At 38.4% G+C, this 25,714-nt stretch overlaps 1 protein-coding gene across 2 annotated transcripts in view; it reads left to right on the forward strand.

Annotated features, from left to right (window-relative positions):
* GDA (guanine deaminase) overlaps positions 1-25,714 on the forward strand; it is a 188,476-nt gene that overhangs the window by 156,185 nt on the left and 6,577 nt on the right. For both annotated transcript variants that reach the window (XM_069087093.1, XM_069087103.1), the window contains exons 6-13: positions 1,503-1,530; positions 2,015-2,122; positions 4,212-4,319; positions 7,326-7,423; positions 10,066-10,133; positions 17,598-17,744; positions 22,712-22,842; positions 24,762-24,789. In XM_069087093.1, the coding sequence (XP_068943194.1) occupies positions 1,503-1,530; positions 2,015-2,122; positions 4,212-4,319; positions 7,326-7,423; positions 10,066-10,133; positions 17,598-17,744; positions 22,712-22,842; positions 24,762-24,789 (716 nt within the window). The remainder of the gene's footprint in view (positions 1-1,502; positions 1,531-2,014; positions 2,123-4,211; positions 4,320-7,325; positions 7,424-10,065; positions 10,134-17,597; positions 17,745-22,711; positions 22,843-24,761; positions 24,790-25,714) is intronic.

Raw genomic sequence — 25,714 nt, forward strand, 5'->3', positions numbered from 1 at the left:
CATAAATGTAGGGCTTTTTCAGCTATTATGCATGTGAATTTCACACATGGATTGGGACCCAAGGTCATCTTACTTTTTAATCCATTGATGTGGAATTTGTATCCCATGCTTACAGTATGTATATCATTCTTGAATTGACTAAATACATCATATACTTTTGCATATATTTTATATTGACTTATCTGTCTACATGTTGTATCTTGTCCCTCCTTCTACCCCTGTTTAAGAGTCTTGAAGGCAGGAGGTTTTGTCTTTATATCCCAAGTACCCTAGCTCTGTACTTTGCATGTATCGAGCACTTAATAAAAGCTTATGGGGGCGGCTAGGTGGCACAGTGAATAGAGCACCAGCCCTGGAGTCAGAAGGACTTGAGCTCAATTCCGATCTCAGACACTTAACACTTACTAGCCGTGTGACCTTGGGCAAATCACTTAACCCCAATTGCCCTGTCTCCCCCCCCCCCAAAAAAAAGCAAAAAATAAAAATAAAAGCTTATGGATTTCAATTGAAGTGAATTAAATCCTGTGCATTGTATAAGGCATATTTGGACATAGAGTTGTTTCCATTTTTTTCAGTTGTGTCCAACTCTTTGTGTCCTCATTTGGGGTTTTCTTGGCAAAGATACTGGAATGGTTTTGCCATTTCCTTCTACAGTTCATGTTGCAGATGAGGAAGCTGAGGCAGGCAGGATTAAGTGACTTGCTCAGGATTACACAGCCAGTTAAGTGTCTGAGGCCAGATTTGAACTCAGGAAGATGAGTTTTCTTGACTCCAAGCCCGGACCTCTTTCCACTGAGTCTCCTATCAGTCCTTCCGGGAGAGACAGAAAAGCAGTAGCCAGAGCTGGTGGCTTCAGTTGACGCATTTCTGGTTGACATTGCCAGCATCTTCATTTACTTCGTCTGCAGCCTGTAGCTAAACCTGTCACCAGGCCCTTCACTACAGACGGATGACTTCTTAGCCCCATTGCCCTGCACCAGTCTCTGCTTCTTCCCTTCACCAATCTTCTCCATTCCAATTGCCTGCTCCAACTCCTGTCACTGTGAAGAGATTCACTAGAAAACTGACTAGGGGCTGTCCACTTGCTATGAACTGAAAACAGAAAGCCCTCTGACTTCTAAGTCTCAAGGCATGACTAAATCTCTACTACTATATTATATGTGGAACATCGCGTCTCGCAATATTCCAAAAATAGAGCTTAAAATACTAGAATGGATTTAGTCCTGTGGAAACACTCATGAACAACCCAAAGGAAGAAGAGCTTTTCTGTGGATGTTAGAATATATAATTATGTTTTCACTTGATTTTACTCAGCATGCTTTTGGTTCTAAACGAAAAAGCATAGTAATTACCACTTGTCTTTCTAATTATCAGTGATAAAATTTGTGTGAGGTTAGAAGGTTTTTTGCATAAAAATCGGCATGTTACCATTAGCATTTTAAGAGTAGACTTACTTGTGAATTTTTGCATTTCCTAATTTGCTGTTTGTTGTTTTGCCTTAGGTTTGTTGATGAAATGCTGAAAAAGGAAGTAAGTAATGCCTTAAAACAGTATACTTATGATTATGTCTCTGATAATAAAGCTAACAACTTTTCTTTCAATTATAATCACTTCAGTTCCATGATCATGCAGTATTGTCCTGATTTTGGTTTTCATCAGTAGATTCTTTGGGTATAGCTTATTCTTAACAAGTCATGTTTAGGTAAAAAACCAAAACCCTAATAATTGGTTTAGAGCAATGGTTTCACCCCAGAATATATTTACCAGCCTAAATTTGGGGAGTCACAGAATTCAGGTGTCTTAGTGCCTCATAGTTAATTCAGTAATGCCCACCCCTAGCCCAGTGTTATAAATACATTTTAAAATCAAGGTTTGTAATTAAAAACTAGAAAAAAAAATAAGAAGCTATGTGATTCTAAAGTCAGCCCCATTTCATTTTTTAGTAGACTTGGGGTTGTTTTCTAGGGCCAGATCTTCATGTTTTTCACATCCAATGTCTTTTGGCTATTTTCAGTATACTAGGGTGAAGCCCATTGTGACGCCACGTTTTGCCCTTTCCTGCTCTGAGACTTTGTTGCATAAACTCGGCGATATAGCCAAGGACCATCAACTGCATGTTCAGGTAGGTGTTTATGGTCTCACCTCCAACAATGTCTGCCTGCTGTCTCTGGACTACACATCCTTGGATTGGTTCTTGATTCTTTCAAGGGCGCCATATAGAATCTTATTAGTTTGGAGCTAGAAGACTAGCCAGCATCTAGTTCAACTCTTGTATCTCACCGGTGAGGAAACTGAGGTATTAACCAGGCATCACTGCTTCACAAACCTTAAAGCACTGCATAAATGTGAGTTCTCATTATTACCCTCTTCTCACTGGTCTTTTCATGGAATTATTGATCTGTTAGGCAGGTTATTAGCCTGAAATGCAGATCCACCATGATCTTGTAGACAAAGATATTTTCATAACGCACTGAGGAAGATCATAAAAGAGGTTGTTTAGCTATTCTCTTTGGAAGACTTAGATTGTTAATATCTTTTTTTCTTAGCTGTATTTTATATAACACGTTTCCAGCACACTCAGTCTTCTTTTAAGGGAAAACTCACTGCCATTTGAAAAGCTAAAAGAACCTATTTTTCACCTTATGAAAATGCATTAAAAAAACTTTTTGTTCTAAGCATTAATCAAAAACAAACAAAAAACCCACCCTACGTCTTACTTTATCATTAGGTTGCTGCAATTTCTGGATAAAACACTTTTAAAAGCTTTTACAGCTGTGGTAAAATTGGGAGCCTCCCCCTCTCCCTCAATATCAAGCCTTAATTACACATTGCACTAAAATTTCTCCACTTAAGAGTAATTTAGTGATGCTACAAGAAAGGACAGGTAGGACAAAGGCAGTGTAAGGATTCTTTTTTTTTTTTTTTGCTTTTTTTAGAGGGGGAAGGTAGGGCAATTGGGGTTAAGTGACTTGCCCAAGGTCACAAAGCTAGTAAGTATTAAGTGTCTGAGGCTGGATTTGAACTCAGGTCCTCCTGACTCCAGGGCTGGTGCTCTATTCACTGTTCCACCTAGCTGCCCAGCCTTCCCCTTTTTTATCTTTGTGCATTGAACGCTATAATTTTTGTGAGCTGTTACTTGAATTGTCTGCAACACCCTACGAAATTCTATCCAATTAAGGAACTTCAGATATCAAACCATTGCTACATCTATGCCTTGAGAAAGAAGGCTAACCACCAAAACAGCTGTGGAAGAGTGATTAGTACTGATCTGTCAAAATACAAATAGAGAGTTATGGTTCTCTTTCCTTTTTCCCTATCCTTCAGCCCCCTTTGTTTTGGAATCTCCAGAAAGAGAGATTCTCTCATTGATGAAAATGCAAATTAATTGATTCATTCACTCACTCATTATTTCTTTGATATAACTATGCACACTATAAATACGGCTGATGAGGGGGATGCCACAACACCATTCTTGAGATGGTTGTGCTGCTTACTGGGTTATTAGCCCATAACACACACCCACCACTAGTTTTAATCTAGATACTGCGCAACAATCTCCTTCCTAAGAATGTGCAAGGCCTGGTTTACATTGTCTTGTGGCCTAGAGAAAGGCAAGAGAGTTGTTTGGGTTTAAGGTAGGGAGCTTATCACAAGTGAGTGAGGCTTCTTTCCCCAGAAAGGACTAAATAAAGGAGCTTATGCGCTATAGAACCATAGCATATTTCATTGGAAAGGATCTTAAATGTAGTCATTTCAGAGAGAAGGAAAATGAGAACTGGAAAGGTAAAGGAATTTAGCCCAAGGTCACACAGCATGTTTAGGAAAGGGGTGACTACTGGAATCCATTTTTCTGGACCCCTGGTTCAGTGCCTGGTTCAAGTAAATAATGTTCCTTTTATTCTCTGATGTCTGCGAACTCTGATGAAGCAATTACCAGAAAAAGGTGGTTTCTTTCATCTTGAGGGAAAACTTTTTACTTATTCTGATGAGTTTCTGAATTTTAAAATTTTTGATTGGAGTTCAATTTTGAATAGATTTTAATTTGTTCTCATTAAGTGATCATTGAATGTGAGAAGCCATAATTTCCATCACCTGACTCCCTAGAAAATCCTTTTTGTATATTCAAGCCAAACCATCCCTTCCATTATTGTATAGAAAGTTTAATTATGTAAACTATGTTGTATAAAAAAATATCATTTTATTTCTTGTAGAGCCATGTAAGTGAGAATCCTGATGAAGTTGAAGCTGTCAAAAACTTATTTCCTGATTATAAGAATTACACAGATGTATATGACAAAAACAGTCTCCTGACAGATAAGGTAATGTAAAATACTGGCTTCGGTGATACTTATTAGACAAGAGTATATTTGACTAAATGGGTTGAAAATTTTAGTCACTGTGGTCCTCACAATTTTTAATATTTATGTTCTTCAGACTAGAAAATTAAGACACTTTGACCTGAAATTTTCTCAAGTCAGATTCCCTCATTATGAAGACGTAATTCTTAACAAAAATGTTGTGCTGAGATGCAACCATGCAGAGTAAGAAGAACATTGGATTTAGACAACCTTAGTTCTGGCCCTAACGCTTTCTAGCTGCATAATTGAGGAAAAGTTATTTAAATTCTCTGACACTAAATCTTCCCATCTGTAAAATAGGGATAATAATATAACTACCTACCTTGCAGGCTTGCTATGAGGGAAGCTTATTTTAAACCTTAACACCCTTCGTAAATGTGAGGCTCTGTGGTGCCATTATAAGGATATTTTTATATTGTTCTGAAATTAAATATCTATTGTTGCATGGCATAGGTATATAGGGAGTTCTCACAAATCCAAATGAGGATTTTCTGCAGGTGTTAAGTTCTCCACTAACTATTGATATATTCTAATGGAATTTAAATTAATTTGAATATTAGATTAAATGACTGTTGTTTAGAAAAGGCATATTACTTCCGTCCAAAGCAAAACTTGCCTTCTCTGGTAGATTGCTTCTGTCATGGCCGTTAATGTAGCTAATGGAAGATTGACTACAATAATAAGATTTTAAATACAAGTTATTTAATATTCTTTGGGCTGCATAGCCTTTGTTTCCCAAAGTACGGTTATGGGAATGGTAATATGACTTACCATCAGTATATATGTGCACATGTTAAATGAATAGCCAGATTTATTCTGCTCATGCTATTCATACTCCCCCCAAAGCCATGTAAAGTCAAAAAATCAAGCCAACCAGCATTCATTAAGCACCTACTATATACCAGACACTGTGCAAGTGCCGAGGATAAGGAAAAAGGCGAAAACAGACCTGGCCTTCCAGGAGCTCACCGTGTAATTAGAGCTACAACATGGAAACAACTGTATACGAACAAGACCCATACAGGACACACTGGAGGTCATCTCAGAAGGAAGGGGCTTCGGGAGAGCCTCTTTGTGGAGTGAGATTTTAGCTGGGACTTGAAGGAAGCGAGGAGATTGAGGAGAGGAGAGAGAGAATTCCAGGCATGGGCAATGAGAGTACCTGGAGACCTGGGATGGAGTATTTTGCAGCAAGGAGGCCAGTCACTAGATTGTAAGAAGACTGAAGAGGTAGGAAAGGCTTTCAAAGCCAAGTAGAGGATTTTGTATTTGATCCTGGAGCGACTGGAATTAATTGAATAGTGAAATCTTCTGCTCCAACTCCTTGGCTTTCTTTAAGTCCCTTCTATAGGAAGGGGCTACCTTGTATAGGAAACTTTCCCCAACCTCTTAATTCTCCTAATTATTTCCAATTTAAATAGGATTATATGTAGCATGTGTATAGCTTGCTTTGTATAGATTTGTTTACGTGTTGTCTCCCTCGTTAGATTATAAGCTCCTGGAGTGCAGGAACTGTCTTTTGCCTCTTTTTGTATTCCCAGCACAAGTTATTAGCACAGCTTTTAACATATAGTAGGTGCTAAATATATGTCTATTGATTAATGGATTGAAATAAACTTTCTGAGTACCACACCTGTTTGTTTGTTTTTTTTTACCTCCCCGGAATTAGACCCATTTAGAGAATCAGGTTAAATGTGTTTTAAACTACAAGGGAAAAAGGTCAGGGTAGTTTAACCCACAGAGAAAATCTTTACTTTCTCAACCAATAAAACCAAAAATTCAATGCCAATTTCAGCTTTGTGGAAACATGAACACTGAAAGAGGAAAAGACTAATTTTTTGCAGAAGTAACATAATGGTTGCAAATGGATTTAAACCCCACTTACATTCTTACATTTATTTTCATGTGATTCACAAATTAAACTTCAAATTTGCATATGTTGTTTCTTTACATGCAAATTGTAGAAACTTGATTGCAGCAATACTTTTGTGATCCCTGTAACATGACAGCTCAAAGTAGAAAAGTATTTTGATGTGGACTTTGTTCTGTATAAGAGTTGTTGAAGAAAAAGATCTTGTTCTGGAAAATCTTACAGATTTTGCAAGAATCTGGAGAGATAAGCAGAGGTTTCAAATGCTAGATAGGGCCTGCTTTATAGAGCAGGGTTTCTTTTAAATAAAAAACAGAGATGCCTATTATCAGAGATTCCACCCATACTATTTTTTTTCTTCCAAGAAATTTAATTATTTTCAGCTAAAAACATGAAGGGGCATCAAGTCATAAGACTTTTGAAGCCTAAAGTAAGAAAAATGAAGAAATGAAATCAAATTACAGCTCTACAATTACCTTGAAGATGGTTCTGCTGGATCACTAGTGACCTCTTCTTTTACAGAAAGTCCCATTTAAGATAAAAACCCCACAGTTCTTGCAGGAATTCACTCTGTGATTTCGGGTTAATAACTGAGCCTGACTTTGCAGCAATGGGAATGATCGGGTCATAGAATTCAGAGCTCAGAGGAAGCTCTGAGAGAGATTCTGTGGTCCTGCCCCATCAGTCTCACAGATGAAGAAACCTTCCATTGCTTGTCATAATTTACAGGGTTACTGTGAGACAAGATTTAGCCACCCCCCCCCAAATTACTTTAAAAATTCCTTACTAATAATGTGCAAGTAATTTGTAGATACTCTATTTGGGGGGAGGGAGAAGGCGAGGCAATTGGGTGAAGAGACTTGCCCAAGGTCACACAACTAGTGTCAAGCGTCTGAGGCCAGATTTGAACTCAGGTTCTCCTGACTTCAGGGCCAGTGCTCTATTCACTGTGCCACCTAACTACCCCCGTTTATACATACTCTTGCCAATATGATAACAATAAAAATAGGAGCTCATACCCATGTCTTGGCTGAATTGGCAGATATTAAACCCAACAACTGAGAGGTAAAACTTGTATGATTCGTCTTCCTTTCCAGACAGTGATGGCTCATGGCTGCTACCTCTCTGATGAAGAGCTCCAAGTATTCCAACAGCGTGGAGCTTCAATCTCCCACTGTCCCAATTCCAACTTGTCGTAAGTTGATAACTGTTTGAGGAGTTGTGAGTTCAGAGGGGAGGCGCTTAGCCTCCTGTGCTTTGATGTATCAGGGAGTGAATACCTAGATCGGTGAATGAAAGGAAAGGGCACTCACTAGTTAGGTGCTGGAGACACAAATTCACAAGTGAGACATGTCCTGCCCTCGTAGAGCCTGTGTTCTCACAGAAGAGAGACAAAACTTCAGAGGAGTTGTAAGGAATGGAGCTTTAGGGCACTTAGTTGACTGTCATAGTCTTTCCAAAAGTAATGGTAGTAAAAGATTTCTGATTGCACGTGTACAACCCCTATCTGATTGCTTACCATCCCAGAGAGAAAAGAAGGGAGGGATAGAATTTTGAACTCAAAACAAAAAAATCGAATGTTAAAAAAATATTTTTACATATAATTGGGGGGAAAATTAAGTTTTTTTCTTTTTAAAAAGCAATGGTAGTAACAGTTTTGATAAATGTTACCTATTTCAAGATAAGGTTATGTAGACAGAAAGTGTTGCTGTGGGGAATTGGGTGGATGGTACTATATGTGATGCTGTTGGACTGATTTGCACAGGACTTTAGAATCTATTGTGGCTCTCCGAGTCAGCTAATCTGTCTAAGTCAACTCTTTCAGAACCCTGCAACCCCATGCATCTGGAACTTATCTAGATTTTCTCTCTGCCCTATCCTAAGTAATCTATTAAAGATCACAAGGGTTATTTCTTGTTATGTCTTACTTTGTCCTCTTAGAAACTATAAATATCACACTTAAACTGGGGCTAATAAGTACCAGAATCCAGCCTATGAATTGTTTTATTTGGTCTTCCACCCTTCCACCCTCCATCCTCTTATAGATTTTCCTCATGGGAAAAATTAAAATTCTCAATCCCTGGCTCATCACGTCTGCTACTCAGATGCACTGGCTTTTCTTTTGACTTGGCAAATAACCTTTCATTCAGAGTGAGTAATACTTTAAAACAAGCGTGTTAGGTCAGGCATAGACTAGCTCCAAATGAAAGTTCCCTTGCTGGAGAGAATGAATCAATAAGGCCAAAAAAAAAAAAGAGTTCTTAAATCCTCTTAGTAAATAAACAAACATTTCACAAGGATATACAGGGGCAAATCCCCAGGTTCTCATTCATGGGAATGCACCTAGGTCAGTGACATGAAATACTTGGCAGGGTTAATGAGAAGCAAGATAAAAAAAATTACTTTAAAGCAATGCCCCATTAATATATACTGGGAATTCATAATAATAGCATGTATATAGCTAAGGTTTATAATACAGAGTATCTCACTTGATCTTCACAACCACCGTGAGGTTGGTGCTATTGTTATCTTCATTTTACAGGCGAGGAAACTGAGGCTAAGGTTAAGTGATTTGCCCCAAATCACACAGCCAGTGAGTATCTGAGTAAGGATCAAGCTCAAGTTTCCATGACAGCAGGTCCAACACTCGATCCATTGTGCCACCTGTCTTTTACAACACATATGTTTGTACAGATGATAACTACTCCTCCCTAGAGTCCATCAAATCTGAAGAGGCTACCCTCCCTTCTTGAGACTGATTTATATAAAATTTGCCCCCAAATGCACCTTAGTTCATTCAGTTTATCCCCATTAAATCTCCTCAACTAAAGGCTATATTCATTCTAAATCATCAACAGTATATGTTCAGGGGTGGCTAGGTGGCACAGTGAATAGAGCACCAGCCCTGGAGTCAGGAGGACCCGAGTTCAAATCCGGCCTCAGACACTTAACACAAAAACTAGCTGTGTGACCTTGGGCAAGTCACTTAACCCCAATTGCCCTCCAAAAAGCAAAAAAAAAAAGCCTTTAGGGATGACTAGGTGGCACAGTGAATAGAGCACCGGCTCTGGAGTCAAGGACCTGAGTTCAAATCCAACCTCAAACACTTGACACACTAGCCATGTGACCTTGGGCTAGTCACTTAACCCCAATTGCCCTGCCCTCTCCCCTCCAAAAAAGAAAAAAAAACAGTATATGTTCTAATAAGACCCTTAGGGCCCAAGATCAAGATGGAACAAAATGAAGTTTTTATATCTTAGGACAAATGGACTGACCCAAAGAAACAAATCAATATAGGCTAGGTAGCTTTTGGGGCTTGATTTCAAAAGGTACTTACTTATTCTTCCATTCAAGTGACTTTCTTCTCCTCTCTTTCACCCATCCCTACTCCATTCTTCTCTTACTATTATAATGCTGTTTCATTTCCTTCCTGAAGGTTGACTGGCAAAATGGCCCAGCCCCAGAGCTGGGCTTTTGTGATTGGCCATCCTTCTTTCTCCCGGATCCTGGAAAACTTTCCCACGCTTGATTTAACTTGGGCCCTTCTTGCCTCCTAAACATTAAAGCAGTAGCTTTGTCTGGATAATGTTGGTGAATGGGGAGACAGAGAGACAGACACAAAGTGAGAAAGAGAGTGGAAGAGATGAGGGGAGAGAGAGGAGAGAGACAGGGAGAGAATGAAAAGGAAGGAGGGGGGAAGAGGGAAGGATAGAGACTGAGTGGGAGAGATGAAAAGAGAGGGAAGCAGAGAGAGAGAAGGAAAGAAGAAAGGAAGGAAGGAGAAGGAGCAGGTTATGTATTCTCTTTTCTTCGACTTCCTTTCTCTCCTGTCTCTAGGATCTCCAGTGGATTGCTAAATGTGTTGAATGTTCTGAAACACAACGTGAAACTTGGACTGGGCACAGGTTAGTAAGTCATTAACTCTGATTTGCCAAGCACTTAACATGTTTCGCCTTGTCTGTGAGATTGGTACTAGAGATATTATTTTCACCATTTAATAAATGAGGAAACGGAGGCGTGGGGGGGGGGGGCAGGAAAGGTTGGATTAAAAGACTTGCCCATCATTTTATAGCTCATAGTTGAAAGAGGAAGGATTAAATCTTGGGTCTTCCTGAATTTAGGTCCAATGTTCCTGCTCATTATACCACAGTGCCTTTAAATGTTTGCTTTCACAGTAGTACTTCAGCTGATCATGGTAGCACATGCCTAAAATCCTTGCTGCGCAGGGAGTCTGAGGCTGGTGGATCGATTCAGCTCAGGATTTCTGAGCAGCAATAAAGGCAATCAGATGTCCATCCTTCTGGCCCCAATAGTGAGCCCCTTAGGAGGAGAGAGTCGAACTGGTCCAGGTCTGGGTTTCCATGTCCATCAAAAGTGGTGTCAGGCCTGCTGAGTGGCCTTTTGACTTCTACCCAGGCTAAATAAGGAGAACAAATCTCAAAAACAAAGAAACAAACAAATAAAAGGCTATTATTATTCCTTTAGCGTTAGAACAATTTGCAAACATCCTGGAATTGTTCCTTCCTCCTGCTTGTATTTTATCTCGTTCTTCTAAATTTGAACAGTTTTTATTTTTGGTATTTCTCAGTAGCTGTCTGAGCACCAATGCTAACTCTGGAAAAATTAAAGTTGTTTTATTTGACCCAATCAGAATGAACAAACAGCATTCAGACAACCAAGAGAGTCAGCAAAACAAAACTCCCTTCTGTATTCCCTCCACCAGTCTAGATGTTCACAAGACCTTATAGGGGGCTGATGGATTAACTGATGCCTCCTGGTTTGAATAGTACATTTTCGTTCTTTCTCCTAAGTGTGTGTTGAGCTGTTCATTTAGGAAGCATGCGTCATGCCCAGTGTTTGGGCGGAAAGTGCATTGGCATCTCTTTGTCTTAGTCGGTATGGCCTTAAGCTGAAAATTCTACGATTGAAAGTGACTCAAAAAAATAAAAAGGAAGGAAAAAACCATGGAGGGTTTTCAGAATGCTGTTGTGTTTCATTCCAGCCACCTACAATGAGAAAGAGTAGGAGGCTAAGCACTTGTTTTTCAGATGCATAAAACCATCAGGACCTGTTCTGCTGATATCTATCCAAGCCTTTTCTGTCTGACCCAAATCTCTACCGAGAGTACCTAGACCATTATTTTGTTGACATTTCAATAGTCCTGATACTTTGACGGACTTGTCATCTCATTGATATGGGTAGAAGCTTTCCAGAGCAGCAAATTGGAACCCTTTGAGGTCTTATTCTCTGTGATTTTTGTCTGTGTCTATAGAATATGCTGGAGAGCACTTCATTCTTTTAATATTTCATGCATGACAGTGTAGCATTCCGGCTATCCATCTGAACTCATAAGACCTGGGTTCAGATCCTGCCTTCACCACTTAATATGTTTAGCTTGCCACTTCCTCTCTAACATGAGAAGTGTGGACTAGATGGCCTCAGAGGTCATGTATGGCCTCTTAAAACTTGTCATTCTTTTTTTTTGTTTTGAAGGGGGAGGGCAGGGCAATTGGTGTTAAGTGACTTGCCCAAGCTCACATGGCTAGAAAGTGTTAAGTGTCTGAGGTCGGATTTCAACTCAGGTCCTCCTGACTCCAGGGCCAGTGGACCACCAAGCTGCCCCCAAATTTGTCATTCTTAATATTGACCTTTAACTCTATGTGTTTTATTTTATTTTATTTTTTTTAAGCAATTGGGGTTAAGTAACTTGCTCAAGGTTACACAGCCAGTTATTATTTCTGGGTGTGGTGCTGAGTATATGTGTTTTATTATTATTTTTTTTACATTTAGCATTTTATTTTTCCCATTACCTGTAAAAAAAAATTTTAACATTTTGGTTTTTAAACTTTGAGGTCCAAATTCTCTCCCTTCTCTTCCCTCCTCCACCCCTCCTCATTGAGAATGCAAATATTTCGATATAGGTTATACATGTGTAGTCATGCAAAACATATCTATAATAGTCATGTTGTAAAAGAAAACATAGACCAAAAAAACTCAAGAAAAATAAAAATTTTTTTAAAAGTATGCATTAATCTGTATTCAGACACTATCAGTTCTTTCTCTGGGGATGGATAGCATTTTTCATCCTAAGTCCTTCAAAGTCATCTTGGATCATTGTATTGCTGAGAATGGCCAAGTCATTCACAGATGATCATCCTACAGTATTTCTGTTACTTTGTACACAGTACATTTCACTTTGCATCAATCCAGGTCTTTCTAGGGTTTTCTGAGAGCATCCTGCTCATTTCTTACAGTAAAATAATATTCCATCATGATCACATACCAGAACTTGTTCAGCCATTCCTCAATTGATGGATATCCCCTCAATTTCTAATTATTTGCCCAGAGAAGAGCTGCTATAAACACATTATAGGTCCTTTTTCTTCTTTTTTTTTTTATCTCTTTAGGGATACAAACAGTATGTAGTAGTATTGCTAGGTCAAAGGGTACGTATGCATGGTTTTGTAGCCCTTTGGGCACAGTTCCAAATTGTTCCTTAGTGCACTCTATATGTAATAGCATTTCTATAGCAGTTTTAGGTTTGCAAAATGTTTTTCCATGTTGTCTTATTTGATTTTTATAATAGTCTGTGATGTTGATGCTATTATTAGCCTGTTTTTACTGAAGAGGAAACTGAGGCAGAGGTTAAGTGACTTATTCAGGGTCACACAGCCAATAAGTGTCTGAGGCAAGGTTTAAACTCAGATCTTCCTCACTCTAAGTCCAGGACTCTTACCACCTAGGTGACAAAAAAACTCAAGTGGGTCTTTGTTTTTAATTTTTTTTGCACTTCCTATCTATAGTGTCCAGATTATATAAAAAATTACTAAACAGTCCACTTTCCTTTGTACTGTTTCACACTAGCTTAAAGAGTTTAGATGGCAAGAAACCTGTTGGTTGATAGACTGATACTTTAACATAATGTTGGTTTGTGTGACGCCTTCACCAAAGGCAAAGTCCTGAGTGGTTAATGTGATTTAACCTAAGGCAAAAGTAAAAAAAAAAAAAAATCCAGGGAGAAACAGAGAAGGTAACAAATATCTGCAAGATTAGGAAAATATGTTTAAAAAAAAGAGAAAATAAAGAAGAAATAAAATAAAATAGAAGAAAAATAATAAAATAAAAAAGAGAAATAAAGAAAGAAATCTTACAAAATCCTGCTGTAAGAAAGTTAAGAAGACCAATATGTGATGGATTGACTGTTTATGTAAGAATTTATATCAAATATGTAAATATTACAGCCAATATAATAGTCTCTTTTATTTGGGGCAACTAGGTGGTGCAGTGAATAGACCACCGGCCCTGGATTCAGGAGGGACCTGAGTTCAAATACAGCCTCAGACACTTCACACTTACTAGCTGTGTGACCTTGGGCAAGTCACTTAACACCAATTGTCCTGCCCTCCCCTCTCCAAAAAGCAAAAAGAAAAAATTCTCTTTTACTTTTTCCCCTATCTGAGTCACACTAAACCTGTTCTTGGCCCTTATTCTGACCTTCTGGCCTTTCACTGATCTATGTTCTCTGAGTTTATCTCTTCCACTAATAACTCTTTTGCTAGTTATCCTAGGATCCCTTGGCCCCCTAAACATCCACCATTCTTTTTTTCTTTTTTTTTTTTTTTTGGAGGGGGAGGACAGGACAATTGGGGTTAAGTGACTTGCCCAAGGTCACACAGCTAGTAAGTGTGTCAAGTGTCTGAGACTGGATTTGAACTCAGGTACTCCTGACTCCAGCGCCGGTGCCCTATTCACTGCGCCACCTAGCCACCCCAACATCTGCCATTCTTGGCTTGCAAAGACTTTATCCCGAGGTAACTCCTACAATTCAATTTCTCTATTCCACTCAGTCATTGTGGATCATCACTGAAGGCCAAGCTGGTTTTGCTCGCTACAAATTGGTCACGGGCCTCAGCCAAACATGTGCTGTTGACAGGTTTTCTACCCTATTTTCATTAATTTCTTATGCTTTTCCCCACAACAGCTGTTCCAAACTTTGCCTTCTTTTTCCAATTCCACAATTACATGCCTAATCCTTGACATGTACAGCATATGATTTAACTTTCAACATGATTTTCCCCAGCTAGCTTCTTCCATTCCTCAGAATATTTTTCTATGTTTTTTCTTCCCACAAAAGAAGGAGAAACAAGTAAGTACAAAATCTTTGAGACCTGTCATTTATATTTCTCTTTGAGATCTCAGGGTTACCTCCATGCCACAAGAAGGCACTATTCACAGTTTTACAATTCTCACTACAAAAGACAGTTTCCAATGAATTATAAAGCATACTTCATTCTCCATATAGAGATATTTTCCTGACCAAGAGTATAATAAGTTTTCTGCCATTAATTTATTAAATTAATTTAAAATAATATTTAAAATAATTTTTGTCAAAGATAGTCCAACTTAATTATGTTAAAGTACTTTGCTTTAATCACTTAAATGGTTTGTGCATTAAATCAGAATGCTAATGCACAACAGTTATCTATTATCAGAACTGTGCTATATACTAATTTCTAAAGAAAATCTGTCTTGAAAATTAATTTTATAGAACTCTGATTTTAGTTTTTTATAAATTATGCTTGTAGTGGAAAACCGAGAAAACAGGACAGCAATGCCAATTGAAATTTAATAGTCATGTTTATTTACCGCGGTGACTGTCTCCCTAATGAGGAAGACAGCATCGAGTCTTCTGTAAGATGCATTTTTATAGACCTAGATGTTGCTAACAAACAGAGTGTGGCTCCAAGGTGGAGGGCGGGGGGGACCATTTCTAGTTAAGTCTTGGGTACCTAACAAAAACAGACTTGTATCTGGGGTATGTTTCTAGTAACACAGGTGAAACGTTCCCTCACTATTATGGCCTATTAGGTGGTTTCCAGGGACCCTGGTAGGGGTCCCCTTCTAGCAGGTTTAGGGGACTTTGGTGTATAATTTCTGGTGGGCACTTCACACTCAGAATAGGACTTGGATAAGTCTCTAGATTAAAGAATGGTAGATCTATTTTAAACTCATTATACCCTCCAAATTATCCATAAATCTCTAAAGCTACATTTACAAGCTTTCCCTGGGAGTTCTACCAAGGAGATTATATATATACGTATATACATAATATGTATATATATATATGTATATATATATATGTATATACACACGTATATATAATATGTATATATACACGTATATATAATATGAATATATATGTATATATATGATTTCCTTTCTTTACCTTACCAACCAAATTAGAACATATTTAACACCATTATTTTCAAAGTGAATGTTATAGTAAATGTTATTTGTACACTGGACTTTTGCATTAACTCATCAGAGATTGATATAATACTCAAGAATATATACAATGCAAACAGCTCCTGTTTGCATAGTGTTTTTAAGGTTTACAGGGTGTTTCTTTGCACAGTAATCCTTTGAGAGAAGTGGCATAAATATGATCTCCATTTTACTGATCAGAAACCTGAGACTGTCAGTCATTAACTAGCATTTAAGTACCTACTATGTGCTGTAAGTGTTTAGGAGAGAAGAAAGGTAAAATACAGTCCCTGCCCTGGGGGAGAACACTATCTAAGCAGGGAGACAGCATGCCAATAGCTTGGTACAAAGATGATATTGACAGTTTAAATTGGAGATAATACCAGAGGGAAGACACTAAGATTAAGGAGAACTGGGAAACGCTTCTTGTAGAAGGTAGAATTATAGCTGAGTCTTGAATGAAGCTAGAGAAGGAAGACATGAGGGGGGAGAGAAGACCTAGGCATGGGAGACAACCCGTCATAATGCTTGGAATCCAGACGTGGAGTATTGTGTGTGAGGAGCAAGGAGACTGGTGTCACTGAATTGCAGAGGACGTGAGATTTGCGAAACATAAGGAACAAGGCAGGTGATGGATTTTATATTTGATCTTGGAGCTAATAGGGAACTGCTGGAGCTTATTGAGTGGGTGTGGGAGGATGACATGCTCAGACTTGTGCTTTAGGAAGTTTGACAACTGAGTGAAGGATGGGTGGTAGTGAGGAGAGAGTCCGTGAGAACAACCAGCAGGCCGTTGCCGTCATCAGGGGTGAGTATTAAGGACCTGCACCAAGATGGCAGCAGAGTCAGAGAAGAGAAAGGGGCACACATAAGCAATGGTGTGAATGTAAAATCATCAAGCCTTAGCAACTGGTTGGATATGAGAGTGAGAAAGAGTGGGGAGTCCAGGATGACGCATAGGTGGCAGGCCTGGATAACGGGGAGAATGATGGGAAGTAGTAAGAGGGAAGGGCTGCAGGGGAGAGGGAGGTAACAAGTTTGGTTATGACATGTTGAGTTTAAAGTGTCTGCAGGAAATCTAGTTGTCTCTATCTAACAGAGACAGTGGGAAATGTCAGGCTAGAGGTTAAGAGAGTGGGACAGATAAAATTAAGAATCATCTGTATAGAAATGACAATTGAATTTATGGGAGCTGATGAGATCATCCAGTGAAATAGTGTATAGAGAGAAGAAGACTCAGGACAGAGACTTGTGGGACTTTAGCCATATTTAATGAGCAGAATCTGGATGAGTGTCCAGCAGAGGCTGAGAAGGAGTGGTCTCACAGGTAGGAGGAAAGCCAGCAGAGAACAGTTATCATGATAACCTGGAGTCAAGAGAATTCAAAGAGAAGAAGGTTATCAACAGTGTCAGAGGTTGCAGAGAGGTTAGGAAGGATGAAGACTGAGCAAAGGCCATTAGATCTGGTAATTAAGAGATCGCTTTGGAGAGAGCGGTTGCAGTGGAATGATGAGATTAGAAGCCAGTCTGCAGAGAGCCATGAAGAGAATAAAGGAAGGGACCCAAACAGAGGTATGGGCGGGGGAACAAGAACAGGGTTTGAGAAATGGTAGCCAGAAAAAAAAATAAAGAAAAATGAAGAAGAAAAATGGTAGTCAGGAGCTCAAAATCACTGGGATGGGGATAGCATGATGTGGTAGAGATACGTTAATCATTAAAGAATGAGTTCAGATAAATGTTCAGTCTCCCAGGGCATCAGACAGCAATGTACATAGGGAAAAGGGGTGGTGGTGGTGGTGGTGCCCAGGTGGGGCAACTGCTTTGGAGCTTAGATGGCCAGAGGGAGTATCTGGAATACAGTCCAGTGCTGCCCTGGGAGTCTAGGAAGCCAACTGGCTGGACAGGTGCAGATAAGCCAACTGCAGCGGTGTTCAGGGAGCCAGAGAGAGAACCATAGCAGCACACCTTTCAGAGCAGAATTCAAACCAGGCCCACAGTTTCCAAGTCCAATGTGCTTTTTATTACATGACACTCCCTTGTTTATGTACTTAATCACTTGTTTATCTGCATGAGCTTACTGTTAATATTTTTTTAATCTATTCTAGATGTTGCTGGTGGTTATTCATCTTCCATGCTTGATGCTATCAGAAAAGCAATCATGGTAGCCAATGTCCTTTACATGAAAAAAGTAAATGAGAAAAGCCTCACTCTGAAAGAAGTATTCAGACTAGCGACTCTTGGAGGCAGCCAAGGTAATGGGCATTTCCTGTCTATCTCATTTTATATGTCTTTATATCCCGATGTGGGTCATAAGCCCCATGAGGATAGCCATCTAACCCCTTGTCCAAACTTCATATTCCCCCTGGCTTCTAGCAGCGCTCTAGCTATGTTAGCCAGTTAACAAAGATTTGTTGACATGAAAGTCCTTAAATAAAGTGTGGAAGGAAGAAACCTGCCTGGTTTAAAAATTTTTTAATTTAAAATTTTAAACTTTCTATTCCCCATGACTTCTAGCAGCTCTCTAGATATATTCGCCAGTTAAATATTTGTTGATCTGGAAGTCCTTAAATAAAGTGTGGAAGGAAGAAACCTGCCTGGTTTTTAAGAGTTTAAAATTTTCTTGATCTGAGAAGAAAAAAGTAATATCATGAAGGTCTTATTATTCTTTCAAAACTTATGTGGTATATCCTAAAAGTAATAAGTGATCATTTTTGGCATAAAAGGTGGGTATGTTATCATTCAGGGAAGCCTGTACCTATGATTGATAAACAAGCATAAATATAATGCAACAACTTTGCTGTGCTGAGTCCCACTGGTAGATGGTGGTAGAGAGTTGGTGACTACCTTGGGTCTTATAGATTGCTGGCTCCCTCTCTATCCTGGAATGCAGAAAAGCCATGAGGAACATTTGAAGAAAGAAAGATCTTGGCATTCTGGTTTCCCTCCCAATCAATTGGGAATGAAATGATTGATTTATTATCTGAAATTTCAGCAGAGCTAATGTCTTAGTTAAACTAATCATGGTTTTTTTTTTAAATCTCACCTTAGATCAGTTGGTTTTTCAGAGATCCGTTTAACTGAATGTTTGAATTTGCTTTAAATGATGCTTCTTTCACTCCAGGCGCCTTGTGATGCTGCTTCATCAGGGACTCGTCCACTTTCTGAACTGACCAGCATGGGGTGGTTACCAGATTGTTCCATTGCTTATTATGTAGCTCTCCCTTGTAACTCTTAGGGCGGTATGGCCATTGTTGAATGATGTCTTCTTTTTAGGTTGTTTCTATACTAGTTTGAAGTGAAATAAGGGTAAATGGGAGTAATTGTGCTTCTTAAGGGGGGGGGGGGGACTCTTGTCACCATAGTTCCAGTGCTTAAATTCCCTTCTAGATCTGGATGTGGTTAAACTAGCTGTAGCTATAGCCAGAACAATCCAGATTTTCCTCCAGGGGGCCGTTGTTTGTTTTTTTTACTGTTTTCAGTAAAACAGATCTTCTGTAAAGGGATTTGAATTATTTACCAGCTTTGGTATAGCTCTGCAGACCTCTAGAAGGCACTTAATTTTTTTTGCTTTATCTCCATCTCAATGCTTAAGATTCCTGGTAGATTTGGATATGGTTAATCTGTACATTCAGACAAAGAACTGAAATATCCCTCCAGAGGGCAATAGTAAAATCAACCTTCTTTAAATGGATTAGAGTTATTTACCAACCTTTGTATATCTCTGCAGACCTTATAGCACCCCCCCCCATCTAGTAAGCACTTAATAAATGGCTTTTGGTTCATCTGGATTTGGATTTATTTATAAATTCAGTGAAACCAATCAGATCCTTTTTTTAAAAAAGAATATTTAGATTCTTTGACCATATGTAGAGATGGTTTAACCACATCCAAATCTACTAGGGTTAGACAAACCATACAGGTATTAATGAAATATCCAAATTGGTATAACCAGAAACATCCTTATCTTTGCTTTCTGGCTTAATGAATCTACAACCTTTACAGATTGACTTGACTTACAGTAATATTTTTCTGTGTACTAGATGGATGCTTCTAGAACCCAAGAGGCAGATTTTCCACAAAGAGAAGAATTTCCACAGTTATACAAGTGTTCTTATTTTCAGCTCCACACCAAAAAAAAATACCAAGAAAAACCTAATTTGAAGTCATCTAGCAATGGCCATTTCTAACCATCTTCGCACCCTTGTTTTGTGGTGATATTTCTTTGACTTATAGACCTTTTTCCCACCAAGAATGAAATAGTTACCTTTGTATAAATCATTTAAAAAAAAGAGAAAAATCAGTCACTGCCCAGTAATTTTACCAAAATTCTTCTCAGATATGGTGGGTGTTTGGAGATCAAAAGTCCCCCCTCAGAAGTTTGTTATTTCAGAGCCTTCCCTTTTACAGTTGCACAAACAACTGGGGGGCTGTTGGTTTCAAAAAAAAAAATCAGCTTTACAAATGAAATAAAGAAGCTTGCTAGTTTTATCCAGACTTCACCAGTTCTCTTGGTGTGTACATCTCCACTAGTCTGTGTTACAGAATAGCTCTCAGCATCATGACACTGTGGGACAAATACCAGATTTTAGAGTAAAAGGACCTGGGTTCAAATCCTGACTCTCCCAGGGCAAATCAATTCCTCTTTCTGCCCCTCAGATTCTATAAATAAAACAAGGGATTGGACTAGATGGCACCTCTAAAGTCTTATTCAGTTCCAAATATGAACCTAGCACTTTCATTGGGAGGGAAAATTGCATTTTGGAAAAACTACATTTTGAGGCTCAAGATAAACTCTTACTAGTAAGGGATGTTTGGCCATGAAGCTCAGTACTAATCACCAAAAGGCACTGAAGAAATCTTTGGTCATTGAGAGAGGCTGTTGCCCCAATTGATTGGTTACTGAGAGCCTAACTAATAAATCGATCATGCCCAGACTATTGTCTCTTAGTTTACCTTAATTTTCAAATATAGAAATACAATAGCTATACTTAATGGAAAAAATGACAACAAAAAAGATTAGTCATATGTTCCTTAATGATATTGATAAAGTTTGTCCCTTAAGAAAGAAAGAAAAAGCAAGACTCTCCCTTCTTTGCAGAGGTTGGAAATTATGATTGAGGAATGCTACCTATGTTATGAGATTCAATTTATGTACCTCCAGCCAACAGCCTCCCCAGGGGAGTCTGTTCTCAGCTGTCTCTTTGGCTCTGTCACTGTGAGGTAGCGTCTGTCTCAAACTCCTCATCCAGTTAATCAACTTCTGCACATGCAAAGGGAGCACAGACACTTTTTCTGCAGAAAACGAATTTGCATTGCCATGTCTTTTTTGCTTTCTGTAAGTAAAGTCTACCTCTTTAAAAAAAAAAGGGGGGGGGAGGCATTGGAGACTGATTCCATATTTCCTTAAAACCTTAGATTTGCTCTAGTGACCAGGAAAAATTTGTGAGTCACCGTAGTAAGTGTCCCATTGAGATGCTTACTAGTCATGAAACAATTTGCTCTATATATTTTTATAAACCTTATTTCTTTTCAAAGGATTTGTACCAATAACATCAGATATGCGTAGTGGTATACTTGATTTTTTAAAGGTAATAGTAATAGATAATAGTGCTTTAAGTTTTGCAGAGCCCTTTATACATATATACATATATATATATATATATATATATGTGTGTGTGTATATAGATATATATGATTTGATTCTCACAAGCACCCTGTGAGGTGGGTACCACTGGCTTTTTCTTAATTTGATAGATGAAGGCTAAGGGAGGGTGACAACAGCTAGTATCCAAAGCAGGATTTGAACCAAGTATTCAGACTCAGGGTTCAGCATTGTTTTTATGTATAATATATGTATAAGACTCAGATAGAGGAACTCTTAAGACAATTGTAACTTGCAAATTCTATTGAAGTATTAAAATGTGATTTTCTTAGAGAAAAAAAAATTTTCAGTTTCACTGATTATACATCATGCTGTATGGAAAAGCACAAGGGGAGAATGTAAAAACACACACACACACACTCACATAGGCACACAAATACACACATGCAACAAAAACTACACTGTTAAAGAGATATCCAGAAAAGGTTTGGATATGTTATCACAGTATTTTTTCTAAAGTGAAATCTTCCATTTTTTTGTTTGATAGCAAATAGTAAAAATGAAATTTGGGCCATTTTAGGTTGTTGATCTGTGTCAAGTTTTCTTTCTGAAAGAAAGTATTTCATTTATGTATGCTTTAATTTTAGAAAAAGAGAAGAAGAAAAACCCAGGCCCCAGTAAATGTTATTTTTGGAAACAATGATTTTTGTCACTAAATGTTCTATTGGTCCACATATATAAAGAGAGGCTATGTAAGAAGGTTGTATGTTTTAACATAAATCCATTTAGAGACATTATCTATCATTAATTTTCGTAGTGCTTTCTTCACATGTCAGCTAAAAGTCTGCAATAAACAATATTTATTCTATGTTAAAAAAAACCCACTGCATGTAGAGATAATGTCATTGCCATGACGATGGACCTTGGGGTCAAAAATGATAAGTATGTAACAGAACAGAGGAGACATAGAAGTTGGGAGCAGGAGGGTAGCAAGGGGGATGCAGTTAGCTGGGAAATTGTAGGTCATTTTAGGTAATGTGTGTGTGCATGCATGCGTGTGTGTGTGCGCGTGCATGTGTGTGTCTGTGTGTGTGTGCACGCATGTGTGTGCGCGTGCATGTGTGTGTCTGTGCGCACGTGCGTGTGTGTGTGTGTGTGTCTGTGTGTTTGTGTGTTCAGCAGGAGGCAATAAACCAGCCTTCAGAATACACAAAAATTCCAAAAAGTAGAAACAGATTTTAGATGGAAAAGCGACCCCTGGAGGCCACTGAGTCCAACTCCCTTATCTTATAGTGCGGAATTGAAGTTAAGTGACTTGCCCAGAGTCAGAGCCAGTTGGGCACTTTGAGTGAAAAAAGGGCATAAACATTTCATTCTTAGACTTCACTTTCAATGTGCTTAACGTACCTACTGTCCCTGTAACCAACTGAATGAGTGTGCAAAAATTAACTTCTTTTCATGCTTGACTTAAAACACTTGGCTGCTTTCTCCCCTTCTATTGATAAAAATATCAGCAGAGTATGTATTTCTTCACAAATTTAACATAAGTTTTGGGACACTTGAGCATTCCAGGGCTTCAGAAGTCCCCTAAACTCACTACTTTGCTCCCCATTACAGCCTTGGGACTAGATGACACGATTGGAAACTTTGAAGTCGGCAAGGAATTTGATGCCCTTCTGATCAATCCTAAGGCTTCAGACTCTCCCATTGATCTCTTCTGTGGTGATCTGACTGGTGAGCTTTCAGAGGTAAGCCAAGAGAAAGTCTTTAGAGAGTTAAGTGTAGGACCCTGTACTTAATTTAAGCATTTGCTATTAAAACCTTCCAATAATGCTTTTTTAAAAGATCATTCAAAGCATAAACTGAATGATAAAATCTTTGCATTAGGAAGCACCTTGAAGGATTACACTGGGCATTTCTTAATCAAAGTAATAGCAAGATGACTAGATTATAAATTCCTTGAAGACAGGATCAAGATGAGGAAGAATTTATTGTACTTTATTCCCTGGGACCAACCACTGCCTGTTCTATATGTGAATATAAGTAGATGCTTAGTAAATTTTTGAATGAATGAATGAACAACATTCATAAGGCAGAAATTAGGCATAGAAATTAATTGTGCCCATTGTGACTGCTAAGTAAGGAGAAAGAACCACTACAAAGGCAGTCTCCTTTCCAGTCACATCCCTTATTTAATATCATGTTCTCTCCATATAGAAAACTTTTTTTTTTTGGTAAGGAGAAAGTATGGGGGGAGTTTGATCCTTAATTTATTTGGAGTAGGCAACTCCCAATGTGGAAACGCCCTCCACCAATGCAGATTTTTCTACTCATTTATAACTTCAGGTACTATAGAGTTACCTGTGGCACAGAGACTGTTGGTCATTGGATTGTACAGCTAGTATGCATCAGAGGCAAGATCTGAACTCAGATCTGACTGACTGCAAAGTTGATCCTATGTTCACTTTGGCATGCTGCCTCGCATATATAAATATATGCTTATATTCACATACACATATATACATATATATTTATATATTTTAGTGCATCTTATTTTAATAAAATTTCTGTTTTTTATCAGTGACTTGATAAGAGACATTATACTTTTATAAAGTATCACAAATTGACCCATTTCATAGGCATGTTAAGTTGTGTTGATTAGAGTAAGTATAACGTATTTTGACCTCCTTAAAGAAAAGAGCTCTGTAAGCTGACATTGGTATAATTCCTTATTTTGTTAACTGTTTAGTCTCACACTGGAATGTACTTCCTAATGCCAAACCTGTTCATCCGATCTATGGTGTTATATTACACAACTTCTGTAATGGGTCCATTATTTTATTATACTTAATTTTTAAATTTTCAGAGCATCTTTTCTCTGAAGAATTCAAAGAACTGCCAAACACTTTAAAAGTAAATACTGCAGGGGTAGCTAGGTGGTGCAGTGAATAGAACACTGGCCCTGGAGTCAGGAGGACCCGAGTTCAAAGCTGGCCTCAGACACAACACTAGCTGTGTGACCTTGGGCAAGTCACTTAACACCAATTGCCCTGCCTTCCCCCCTCCAGAAAGGTCAAAAAAAGAAAGTAAACACTGTTCTAGCAAGTTATCCCTATTTTTTTTTAATGGAAATAAAACCCATTGCCAAAAAACCAGACATGTCTCTCGGTCTTGCTAATTGCTTATGGTCTATATATTGGTGGAATGAAAAGCACTGGATTTGAAATCAATTTCTAAGTTTAAATCCAAGCTTGAAGGAAGGAAATAAACAAATTTTAAGTACCTACTATATGCCAGGCATTTTTACCTCGATTAACAATGCTGGGAGGTAGATGCTATAATTATCCCCATTTTACAGCTGATGAAACTGAGGCAGCAGTTAAGTAACTTGCCCTCGAAGGTATATATCTGAGGTTGGATTTGAACTCAGGTCTTCCTGATCTTAGGCCCAGAGTTTTATGCGCTGTGCCACCTAGCTGCTGAGTACTAATGGTGCTATATTGGGCAAATCACAACATCTTAGGGTGTCGATTTCCTAGATTGTAAAGTGAGAAAGCTAACCTAATGACTTCCAAGGTCCTTTTCAGTGCTATGATTCCCTATAAATGTTATTTTCTATAGAAGCTATCACTCTGCTTTCTAATTGTTCTTTCATTGTTCATTTTAGACTGTCATCCAGAAGTTCTTCTATCTAGGTAAGTCCCTGGATTTCTTTCATCCTTGATATTTATTACCCAGTGTTATTGGCTACTCCAGATTGCATAAATTTCATTTTTGTCTTAGCTCATCCCAATCCCATTATAGAGACTCTTGGCTAGGCTTTAACTGTTCTACAAGAAGATTTAGGGCACACACAATCCTCAAATGTATACCCCACCCTGGCTTTGGCCTCTGCTACTATAACAACCTCCTAATTGGTTTCTCTGCCTCTAGACTCGCCCTTTCCAATCCTTCTTTCATATCTCTGTTAGACTTTCGTCATAGCATGTCCCTGCTTTGTATCCTTCAATGACTTCCTATTACCAAATGCATCAGGTTCAAACTGCTCTGCCTTTTGAGACCTTTGTGCTTTATTTCCTGTTACTTCCCAGCTTTTCCAAACTCTGTCCTTTGCCTCCATCAACCTCAATATGGCCTCAATGCCTTTGCTCATGCTGTTTCTGTTACCTAGAATGCTCTCCCTCTGTTTCCATGTCCAAACCTACCCTTATTTCTTTTTGAAATAATATTTTCTTTTCCTCCAATTACATGTAAAAACATTTTTAACTTTCGTTTTTTTTTTAAGTTTTGAGTTTCAAATTCTATCCCTCTTTTCCCTCCTTCCTCCCTGAGATAGTAAGCGATCTGATACAGGTTATACACGTGCAATCATGTAAAACATTTATATATTAGTCATTTTGTGCAGGAAGCCTCAAAAAAGGAGAGAGAGGAAGAAGGAAAGGAAGGAAGAAACAATGAGAAAGGAAGAGAGAAAGAAACAAAAAAAGAAAGAAAAATAGTATGCTTCAATATGTATTCAGACAACATCAGTTCTTTTTCTGGAGGACAGCAATTTTAGTTATCATCATATATCCTATGGGATTGGCTTGGACCATATTATTGCTGAGAATACCTAAGTCA

The sequence above is a fragment of the Petaurus breviceps genome, unplaced genomic scaffold, assembly GCF_028583685.1.
Source record: "Petaurus breviceps papuanus isolate PSGF00001 unplaced genomic scaffold, PetGlider_PUasm1.0 118, whole genome shotgun sequence".
Classification (NCBI taxonomy): domain Eukaryota; kingdom Metazoa; phylum Chordata; class Mammalia; order Diprotodontia; family Petauridae; genus Petaurus; species Petaurus breviceps.